Source organism: Alligator sinensis, unplaced genomic scaffold, assembly GCF_000455745.1.
Source record: "Alligator sinensis unplaced genomic scaffold, ASM45574v1 scaffold592_1, whole genome shotgun sequence".
NCBI classification, from domain to species: Eukaryota; Metazoa; Chordata; order Crocodylia; family Alligatoridae; genus Alligator; species Alligator sinensis.
Window position 1 is genome coordinate 1,422,766 of NW_005842214.1, and position 11,534 is coordinate 1,434,299.

At 48.8% G+C, this 11,534-nt stretch overlaps 1 protein-coding gene across 1 annotated transcript in view; it reads right to left on the reverse strand.

Annotated features, from left to right (window-relative positions):
* Positions 1 to 11,534, reverse strand: part of CRY2 (cryptochrome circadian regulator 2) — a 31,799-nt gene that overhangs the window by 3,165 nt on the left and 17,100 nt on the right. Inside the window, exons 4-11 of the mRNA XM_025207912.1 lie at positions 9,761 to 9,945; positions 5,745 to 5,833; positions 4,190 to 4,330; positions 3,052 to 3,363; positions 2,058 to 2,209; positions 1,671 to 1,873; positions 1,060 to 1,149; positions 382 to 523 (exon numbers count right to left, since the gene is read on the reverse strand). Coding sequence (XP_025063697.1) covers positions 384 to 523; positions 1,060 to 1,149; positions 1,671 to 1,873; positions 2,058 to 2,209; positions 3,052 to 3,363; positions 4,190 to 4,330; positions 5,745 to 5,833; positions 9,761 to 9,945 — 1,312 coding nt within the window. The 3' untranslated portion in view covers positions 382 to 383. The remainder of the gene's footprint in view (positions 1 to 381; positions 524 to 1,059; positions 1,150 to 1,670; positions 1,874 to 2,057; positions 2,210 to 3,051; positions 3,364 to 4,189; positions 4,331 to 5,744; positions 5,834 to 9,760; positions 9,946 to 11,534) is intronic.

The window sequence follows — 11,534 nt, forward strand, 5'->3', positions numbered from 1 at the left end:
ACTGTTGTGTGGGGCAAAATATGATTAGGGTGCAGAATATGAAGTTCTGTGGGGCAGCTGATAGGTGTGGGAAGGAGGAATCCCTTATAGGATGGGTCTAAGGGTAAAAAGCAGTCCGTGATTGCCAAAATGATAAGCTGCTGCCCTCTGTTGGTCAATTAATACTTTGCCAAGCAATAGTGAAATTATGAGGCAGGAGACACTAGAGATAGGGGAAACAATAGCCTCAACTGCAGAGTAAAGCAGTTTTAAGGCAAGTCAATTTCATTTTCTAAAACTACTGACAGCAATTCGAGCTGGGCATCACTAGCTGTCAAAAAACAAGCATGAGGCAAGCCACAGCCCCACAATAGCCTTAGGGCAGAATTACAGGTTACTCACATTCACAAGCTCTTGCTGGGAATCTCTGGACCATGCAGACCTGTCACTTTGGCTCGTTTATACAGGTCCTCTGTGCACATCTCCTCTATTCCCTCATGCTTGCGCTTTGGAGAGGCCTGGCCAGACTGTGATGGCTTCAATGCTGCAAGGGGGAAAGAAGTATCACTGCAACATCTCTTTTGACCCCAAGAATCTTCACCCTGACACTTGAGGCATTTGGCACATCAGACAGCAGGGGAAAATGAAAGTGTACGAAGCCAAAGCCAGGGGAAATGCAGCCACAATCTTCCCACATTTTTGACAAGTCTCAGACAGGGTGACTTCCAGCCTAGGACAAACCCTGGAGTCTCTTGTTTTAGTGAATAGCAGTCTTATACGCAGTTATTTTGGTCTTCCCCTACAAATAAATCTCTTCCTAACATGACCTATGCCTAGGCAGTCTCCAGGGAGCTGGGATACATGATGCCAAAAGGGCAGTCATTGACTCACTTCAGTAACCCTGAGTTCTGTGTACGTTTTTAGGAAAGAATCTCTTGGTGAGTCCCAAGCAAGCCTAAAAGGGAGGTGAAATAGATCTTTATTTCCCTCCCCACACTCCCTTTTCTCTTGTTGAATTAGCCTATGGGCTCCAAATACCTATCAACATATCCGGGTATTTTACAAAAAGCTCCTGCTCACCTGTACTGGTGCTGCAGCCCTGAACTGAAGCTGGATCTGTGACTGGGCCACTGAGATCATCTGCACAGGAAGGGACTGATGCCAATAAACCTAGGAAAGAGAAGGAAGAGAACTACAAATGCATTTCTGAGTAAGGAACATGCACTTTCTTTTCATTAGGAGCTTGGAATGCCCTGGTGCGATTACCACCTGGAGCATTTCTATCTGTAAAAGGCAGGTTGGATTCAGAGCTCAGTTCTTGCCAGGGATGCAACCCATGGCTTTCTTAATCTATCAGCACTCTCAATGGTTTTTCACCCTAGGCTTGTAGGGTGAAAAACTGACCAACAATGGCGCAGGGCTTCCAGTCATTAGAAGGACTGTGTCCAACTTCAGTCTTCTGAGAACAAATCCTAAAAGCCACAGACACACACTTGGTCTCGTCTGCCATCCTAAGTAAAGCATGCTCCTTAGGTAATTTTTTGGCAGAGGCCATTACCTCCTGCAAAGGCTAGTCAGGAGCATGGGCTTGTTACTTGTGAACCACTCAGTAGCATACTATCTATCTCCTTCAGCAGATACTGGGATAGACTGCATTATGGAGAGAATCTCTCACAGCTACCGGTACTTACAGAGCCCCCTGTAGCGTGACAGCTGCTGGTATATCTGTTTCATGCGCTCAATGTTTAGCCGGCTGGTCTCAGCATGGTTCACCATGGGTTTGGGGTAGTCCACCCCAATGATGCACTTGGCTGCCTTCTGCACCGACTCTGGGGCATTCCAGGGCTCATAGATGTATCGCGAGGGAAAGCCTTTTAGCTTGGGCAGATATCGCCTGCAGCCCAAATAAAGAGAGGCACTTACATTATTTTACTCAAAGTTCAGCAGCATGGTATTTGCAAAGCAAAGGATAAGCAACCAGTCAGACAGCTGCCGCATTACCCCAGCCACCCAGTTTATGCAGGTGTGTCACTGGCATACTAGACTGTATGGGGGAAGAACCCATCCATGTCACTCACCTAACGTAGTCACCACTGGGATCTGTGCGACGGCCAAAGCCCACAGGGCAGTAGCAGTGGAAGAACTGTTGAAAGAAAGCACTGCACGAAAGCCACATCCAGCTGCCTGCGTTTACACTGAAATCTGCATCCAGAAGCAGCTCATCAAACACCTGCAGCAATAGGAGGGGAAGCCAGTAAGGTCCTACCCTTGGAGGGTCCTTAACTGTAGGGGACATTTTACATATTAAGCACTGAGTTGTAAGAAAACACTTCCCAGTAACTGAAACAGGAGCAGAACTGCAGCCCACTGGCTCAAGCCATCTGTCTGGTTGTGTTTCCTTACCTTTTCAGTCATTTCCAATGGAACACATAATCTGGTCATGCTATTAATGGCCAAGACTTTGGACTCTGCTGCTGTTCAGTTTTACAGAGATTCCGACAGTGACCTTAAATGTGGAGGTGTAATGCAAGTATGAAGCACTGACCCTGGGAAGAAGGATAGTTTTGAACATCAGGACAAGCACAGAAGTGCAAAAAAAAAGAGTTACATATGGTTATCCCCTTACTCTGAGGAGAAGCAGGGTTTCAGCAATAAGCCACTAAACCTCTTATCAAATCATTATTTTTTTTAAGTATCCCAAAATATGAGTCTTTTACTTCTCCTTGGGACACTGTGTAGATTAATATTTCACAGTTAGAAGTTTTCCTTGATTAGAGTGGAAGTAAACTGTATAATGAAAAGGAAGGTCCTGCTAGGTCAAAAGCAATGAAATGTATACAAAAAAGATGGACTTGGAAGCACTTTGGCATCTACCAATGAGTTCTACCACTTTCAAAACCCCACAGAAGGTAGCAAAAGACAGGCAGATGAGAGCCTGGAAGAAAATCTTCCTTTCTATACTACTTTGCACAACAAATGAAAGCCACAGTTGTATTGTCACCCTTGAAGAACATGCCAAGAGGACTCTGCACTAAATGGTTGGCTTTCTGCCTCTGGAAATTCCACACTCACCCTTACTCCGCACTCCCAGCTGATCCAGAGGTCACCCCGGGTCAGGAAGCAGGCCACAGCGTGCCTGGCTAGGTGGTGGATCCAGCCTTCTTGCCGCAGTTGCGTCATGATAGCATCAATCCAGGGAAAGCCTGTTTTGCCCTCGGCCCACTTTGCCAAGGCTTCAGGATTCCTGTCCCAGGGGATCTGGATGCAGATTGGGTTCCCTTCCATACGGTCAAATTTGGGGTTGTTGGTGGCTGCTGTATAGAAAAATTCACGCCAAAGCAGCTGTCCATATAGTGAGAGAGGTGGGGTGCTATTTCGCTTCACCTGTGGAAGAGGAGTGACAAGACACAGGGAAGATGCATAAGGAGGAAAATTAGCCTTTACCCAGCTCTTGCACTTGAGCAGCTGAGCTCAAGCCCACCTACACATTTATACAGGTTTCCCTCGCTTTATGCGGGTTCTGTATGTGTGAATTTGCTCTTATGTGAAGACCCTTTTCATACCAAAAATTTGTTATATGCAAGGTAAATTCACTCTTAGATGACTGGCATGGTGGAAGCCTGCAGTCAGCTGCTTTGTGCGGTGCATTGTGGGAGTGACGCGCACCAAAATAGTCTCCTATGTGGATCTGTGCTCCTTATCTGTGACATGTTTCTGTAGTTGCTATCCCCATCATGATAGTGCCCTGTGCTTGTGTGTACTGTCTGCTATTGGCGAGTATGAAAACTGTCTTGTAAAAGAGGTAGAAGTGGGTCTGGAGGTCAGTACAGTCCAGGTCTTGGAATGTATCCCTATTTGTTACATTGCAAAGTGGATTCCTTTTATGCAAATTCGAGTTATGCAACGTTTTCCAGGAACACATGTATAGCATAAAGCAAGGAAAACCTGTACAAGCAGGTCCCATTCAGGGACAAGGTCAGCTAATGACAGTTGGAAGGGCTGAGATGTTCTCCGAGCAGCTCTTTACCAATATCCCCATTCCCAAGGTGAGAAACCATTTGCCTGATACATTACTGGAAGTGACTCATCCAGATGACAAAGACTGTCATTTCAGTTAACCCTAGATCTTACAACCTTGAGGGCCCAGCCTTGAGAATCTGATTAGCTCCTCTTAAAACCTAATTATGCTTACATGTTCCCTTTTTCTCACCTTCTTATATAGCTCCCAGAGGCGGTAGTAGAACAGGCGGCAGGACAAGCAACCAAAGCGTAAATAGGGACTGAGCCCTGTTGGGCTGGCCAGCAGCGAGTTGGCATTCATCCTTGGCCTTTCATAATTTGCAACCCAAGCCTGAGAGCATGTGGAGGAAGAAGTAAGCAAAAGAGAATGGGTTTGAGAAATGCAGTACTTCAAGGGTCCAGAGGCCTGCCATTAACTATCTATAGTGGATTTATTAGTTGATCAATGGGTCTTTCACACTACCCCTATGGAATTGGCTTGGGACATCTCCAACAGATGGACAAAGTGGCAACTTCCAGTCCTACTCCAGTAAGAGGCACATGAATCATTCAGAGAGGATTCAGTCCAGTCACTGTGGCCTGGGAGGGGGTTATTAGTTCATGTCTGTAGTGTGGGAATGGGCCTATGGCCTCCCAATGGTACATCCTGGTATGTGGGGTATGTCTACATTAGGGGCGAGCAATTATTTTGGGCAGAGGGCTGCTTACTGAGTTTTGACAAGTCATAGACAGCCGCATGACAGGCAGTCCAGGGCAGATAAATATTAATTTTCTAAATTTTTTAGGGGCCCCGCGGGCCAGATAGGATGGCCTGGTGGGCCGCATCTGGCCCACGGGCTGCGTTTTACCCAACCCTGGTCTACATGATAAAGGGTCTTAACCATCTCCCTGATGTCTTCTATTCTGGATGTACCTAATAATTACAAAGCATGACAACTTGTCATGATATAACAGAGCAGGGATTCAGTGGAATGTTCAGCAAGAAGCTCTGAAGTATTATCAGCCCCTAAAACAGGACTTGAGCTATCAGCTCCATAACTGCCATAAGAAACGGCTGGTACTAGAGACTGATCAAAAGCTTTAAAAAGTCATTTCTGTCTGAACAATTTACCTTCTATCATTGAAACACCCAAGACTTCTACTGCTCTCTTTCAATGTATTTATTCTGCACATACTAATAAAGACACAGTTATAAGAATGTATCTAGGTATTACAGTGACTGGCCCAACCAATACCAAGTAATATGGCATGTTGTATTAAGAGTCCTCACCTGTGCAGTGTGGAAGTGTCAGTCTGTTTGCCCTTGTCCTGTTATTACACCTGGACCTGCATAAATAGGTCTCAAAATGAAGACTAAGGAGATGAAAGTCACCTGTAGAAGGAACTACACTTTCATGGGAGGCTTGTAGTCCATGCTATTCCAAAGGGAGGGCGACTCCACACCCTTAAGACCCCAAGGGAGCTGCATCATTGGCAACTCTTGCAAGCAAATTCCACCATTAGATGTATGAGTATCAGAGAACCTCCATCCCCATTGGGTCTTTTGAAGGCTAAGAGTGGCAATGCCACAATCTCTATGCCAAACACAGCCCAGGTTATACAGAGACAAATCTCATCTCTGCTCATGTCTCTGCAATGTGGAGAGCTGTCTCTGGTTAGCACGTGGCGGAAGTGACAGCTAGTGTTAATATTTCCTAGCTAAGGGTTCAGCACACAGGAAGTGCTACCAGGTGAAATAAGGTTACCTTTCTTTCCAAATGCTTATCCAGGCGTGCCAAGGCCTCCATTTCCCCTCCTTGCCAAACTGCTGCAGCAAGACCATCTGTGGGAAAACCTGTGAAGAACAAAGCTGGTAAGGTCTAAAGCCAACACAAGGTAAATGGCCTGGCTGGGCTCCAATTCTTGTAGTAATACAAGCAAGCTGAATAAGCAGCTCATTTTTGATCTTGGAATATTTGCTTTATTGTTGCTTGTAACACGGTGGCCTCCTCGTCAGGTCTCCACCAGCTGCCCTGCTCCTGAGGTAACGACCTGCTTCACTATCCCGCCACGCCTTGATGGAAAAATATGAGAGTTGCTACTAAGGCGGGAGGATACCCATTATATGCCCTGCTGACAAGGGCCTTAATACCTGCTCCAACCTCCTCTCTATGGGTCCCATGCCTCGCAGATGTTGTTCTGTTACCTCTCCAGCTTATGGCTGGAGCAAACTGAGCGCACAGTTGTAGCTCTACCCTACAGCCCCAGAGAGCCACACCCCCTCTCACCGGGTTCCCACTCATTCCACTGGCTCTCACCCAGCCTCTTTCATACTGCCCTCTCTCCCAGGCCACACACATACTGCCTTGCTTCACCCGGCTTTCGGCTTAGCTCTTCATGCCTCGGTCAGGCCCGGTGCAGTTTGTTGGGCGTCTCCTGCTACCCTCACCCGAGCGTTTACTGAGCAATTCTACAACTGCTGGCCCACTTCACTCCTGGCCCCTCGCCGAGCCACTAGACCCCACTGGGCCTCCTCACTCACCTATTCACTGGACCTCTACTCACTTGCCCACTGTAGTCATTGCCCCTCTCTCTCAGGGTCTCTCTAGTTGTCGCTGCTCTCTCTCAGGGTGTCTCACGCCCCCAGGCTTTAACCTCCTCTGGACTGAGCTCTGCCTCAGGGCTGCTTAACAAGCCCAGGCTCCCCCTGCTCATTAGAACACTGCCAGGGATGTGGGCCTGGGGTTATAAAATGCCCCAGCCTGCCTTTCACCGGGGAGGTAACCGGCATTTCCTGGGGGTCTCCCATGCCAGTAGGAGTCCCACCAAACCACCCTTCCCCAGCAGGGTGCAGTTTTAAGCCTTACCCAGGACAAGGGATCACCTCCACCCCATAGCCCCTGCCTTTACCTCCTGATATTCCTGGAGCAGCCTCTCAGCCTGACGCTACCTCTTTTCTCCTGCAGCAAACTGCAGCCCAGCTTATATCCCTGGGTCCAAAAATGGTTGCCCTTATCAGGCAGCTGGCTGTTTTCTGCCCTTAAAGTGGCAGGCACCAAAGGTGCCCTGCCACATTTCTGTTCTTGTCCTTCTACAACAGAGCAAACCATTTAGAGCCAGGAAACAACTGTAATCTGAGAGATGGCAGGGTAGATATGCACCATCATTCTCTCTCACACTATCCAGGAAAAGTGATTATCATGATACCTTAGTGTGCCCTAGGCCAGGGGAAGCTCTGTGTCAATGATAAACAGAATAGGCAACAGGGGGCACCTCAGACAGCCTGCAGATCCCCAGGGTCCATGGAGCACAGGTTGAAAACCACTGGTTTAGATGGATACTGCTTTAAAAGGAGCCAGCAGTACTGTGGATTTCAATGCACCAAAGCTTTTGTTGAGACCTACCAAACTTTTCATCAAGCCTTTGCCTTCCTACCAATTGGAAAGTATCCCACAATATCCTCATACTATTGGGCAGCTGGTGGCTCATGGTGACAGTGTTGCATGCACAAAGACAATCCTCTGCATAGCAGCAATAATTTGGCCTTTCCCTTACCTTTAGATTCAGATACTATCAGGGGATGGGGGGTGGCGGAGATTGTGCTCTGGCCTCTTCCCCAAACATTTTGTTTCAGTATCAATGGGTGAACGGACTGAATATAACAAACACGGAACTAACTACTGTATCTTCTCCCTTCCCTCCACCCTCTTAGAAGTAAAGCCCTCTCCCTCCAGGATCAGGCAGCAGAAAATGAGTGGAAATAGGTTCAATAATATCTTTCACCTTTGTGACCAACCATTTTTAATTTGGGAATTCACAGGCAAGGCAAGTTTGATTGGCACAGATTAACCTGTGATAAGTATTCATTAATATTAATATGCTCCTCCCCAGTTGTTGCATGCAGTCTTATCAGAGAATAATGACAGAAGAAGCAGTTGGTTATGCCTGTGCAACACTGACAAAGGCTGTAAGCGCCAGAACTAAGAACAGGCAAAGAACTACAGGTCAGGACTGAGGTATCGCAGAAGTATGGGAAGCGTGCAGTTTGCAGTAGACTTGAGCATTAGAATAGATCAGGGGTGTCCATCCTTTTTGAATGTGGGGCCGGATCACAAACTTTTGATCAGTGGGCCGGTGAGCCATATTCAAAGACCTCACAGGAAGTGGTATCACATCAGGAAGTGATGTCATGTGACCTTTGACATCAATGAAGGTGCAGGAAGTGACAATGAAATGGGTCTGGAAACGTGGTTTAAAACCCAAAATAAAAACAATAAAAACAGTACCTGATCTAGACCCCAGGAGGCAGCAGGCATCCTGCCACCAGTCAAACAAGACCTTGGGAAGAAATTTCCAACAGCTTCTTGCCAATGGGAGGAGGTAGAAATTAAAGAGAAAACCTCTTCCCCTTTTCTTTTTGTCCATGTGTTAACTGACAAGGCACAGAATAGAGCCTGAAAACCTTGCTGTATTTCCAGTACCAGCCCTCTGTTCACAAAGGTTAGAACAGCGAGGGAGTGGAACAGACTGCCTAGGCAAGTTGTGGACTCTTCATCATCGGAGGTGTTCAAAAAGATGTTGGACAGCACTGGTCGGGTATGATCTAGGCCAGCGTTTCTCAAAACATGGGTCACAACCCAAAAATAGGTCTCAGGAATATATGAAAGGGTCACGAGCAAACTTTAAAAATGGGTTCTCCTTTAAAGGAGAAAAACATATAACTGTGGCTTTTCTCTTGTGGGCTGGCAGAGGTCCAGCCTGCAAGGGGCTACATGGGGCCCCACCATGCCCCACACACTGGGGCACTGGGGTCTGGAGGTAGGAGCAGTGAGAGACACTGGGTCAGGACTGACCATCTAAGTTTACAAATGGGTCCTGGTACAAGAAAGGTTGAGAACCATTGATCTAGACTGGGGTGGGCAATTACTTGAGGCAGAGCGGAGCAACACAGGGCACAACCCTTGCTCCTCAGGCTCTCAGTCACTGGTCCAGCCCCGGGGGAGGCACTGTCTTCCTGCCCGGCCCTACCTGCAGCGCCCCAGCCAGACAGGAGGCAGCAGAGGCAGACAACGAGGGCGAGCCCGGCCATCACGCCACCTCTGCGGGTCCGCATCGCAGTGCCGTGCTGGGCTGCAGGGAGCCGAGGCTGGGTGGCACCTCGGGGCGCGAGCGCAGGCTCCACCCGAGCCCGGGGCCACCCCGCGTGGTGCGGCCAATACCGACAGCCCAGTGGGAGGAGGCACCTGCCCATGCCGCTCCGCCTCTGCCAGTGACCCAGGGCCGGGTGGCCAAGCCGGGCTGCCTCTTGCCTGCGGGTGGGGAGCAGCGAGTCGCTCAGGCAGGGAAGCGGTGGCTTCCCCACGTGGTGCTGGGGACGGGAGGAGGCGGGCCGGGTCTGCACTCCTCTTCCCACATGCACCGCATCAGCAACGTCAAGCTGATGCAGTGCGTGTGGGAACCTTGTCCCTTTCCCAGCCCTTCAGCAGCCATTAGGAAGCTGCTGAGGGGCTCGGGGATGGACAAGGGATTCCCGTCGCAGCACCGCAGGCTGCAGAAAATGGCTTGGTGGGCCGCATGTTGGACAAGCCTGGAATAGATTGTCAGTGGTTCATTTTCACAAACTCAAAGACGATGAATGCCAAAATGCTATTTGAAGGCTGAAGATGGTCCAGACCTGCTAAGAGTAGCAAAGGCATTCTGGAAAGGTTAGAGACAGCAAAAACAGATCCTCAAAGAGCTTATTTGACTAGACATTACTCCCTCCTTAGCCCTGGTCACATACCCAGCTCCTCCAGAGATGGGACTCCATACACATCGTCATGATTCTCCTGGATCTCAGCTTTGCACTTCTCCATCTGCTGGCTTGTTATGCTGCTCACTGGCTTCTTGGGAAGCTCCATGCGGCTAATGATGGCTTGGAAACGTTTGTAGGTGAGGGGTGGTTTGTTGCCATTCAGCTCAATTATTCTAGGAGGGGGAAAAAAGAGAGTTAAAAAACAGTCTTGCTCCTACAAAAAGATTGTGGGACAGCATGTTAAAACTGCTTCCCCCCTACTCCCTTGGGATATTCCTTCCCCTGAATAGAGGAATCCCAGACAATCCCATCTTCCATTTGAGTCTGTTCCCCAATACAGGTACTGAAAACACACACCAGACCCGTTTCTGTGAAGAGGAAAAAAGAAATCTACCCTCAGTGCCACACTGCCTCCCAGAAAAACCCTAGCCTAAGCATCTTCATCCTCCCCACTACGAAATCCCAGCCTGCAATTGTTCCTCCCTATCACTCCCGGGTGATACCACCCCAGCTTATATACATCCACCTCACTACACAAGTCAAATCCCTGCCTGGGACTGCCCACCCTCATTTCCTTTGCTTCACTAAAGGCTAGAAAAATCCCAGTCTGAGCTGACTGCCATTTCTCCTGCTCTTGTCCTAATGAGATAAATCCTAGGGAATGGACAGACCTAAAGCTTAGAATATTTAAAATAGGTTTTAAAACCCAAGAGTCTAGACATACAGGCCACTTAAGACCAGTTTGTTTCAAAAGCACACTGGGAAAAATCAAATACTATTTTGAAGTGGTGCTCCATGATATGTCTGGTCAGTTCTTCAGCATCCCAAACTGTACCACTCTTCACCCATCCACAAACATATGCAGACCAAGGGGCTGCTCCAGAATGCAGCCAGGACTGTACTACCTACAGAGACCACAGTGGTAGGGAAGTGGAAAGCCTCCTTGCTAGGGATCATGGGCAGGGGTCCCAGGCTCATTTGGGGCAGGAAGTAGCTTGCTAGGAGCTGGGGGGATTAGGGGGTGGTGATGCCCTGCTCATGGTTCCTGGGCCTGGGTGCTGCAGGGGCTCCTCAAGAACTCTGCACGTTTTCAACTGTTGCCCTGAAAGCTATGTAGTCTATTTCTTGTTCCTGCTAGGGCCCCTGCAGCTGCTGGTTCTCAGGCTCTTTTTGGGAGGAGAGGCACTCAGTGGAGGGATTGCCCAGGGGGAGGGCAGGAGAGGCAATCCAGCTAAAACTTCAGCTTATTGTGCCCATGGGGCCACTAAAACGTTATTTTGTTTTTTTCCAAAATCTGCAAAGGAAACCATTTTGTCAATTCCACTTCTTTGCACAACCCATGCTGCAGGTCCTAGGCTCACTTGGGGCAGTGGAAGGGTTGCCAGGTCCAGGGTATGTGTCACCCCTGCTTGCCCCCTGGGCACCACCAGCAGACGGCCACACAACCCCCTCCAGCACTTGGCTACCTCTCCACTCCCCTTAACGAGGAGAAGCAAAATTGACCAAATGTTTTCCAGTGCAAGTTTTGCCAAAAGAAAAAAGCAGAGATCTTGGGGAGCCCCCAGGCACCAAGCCCTCCTCCCTGAGGCAGCACAAGTAGGGCTCTCACAAGCCCCTCAGCACCTGGCAACCCTTCCCCTCTAACACACTTCTTCCCGCTCCCCAAAGGAGCCTGGGATCCAGCAGCTGCAGAATTTTGTAGCAAGCCAAAACTGGCATAGCAGCCTTTAGGGAAGGGGTTGACATAGTGGAGGAGATTGGG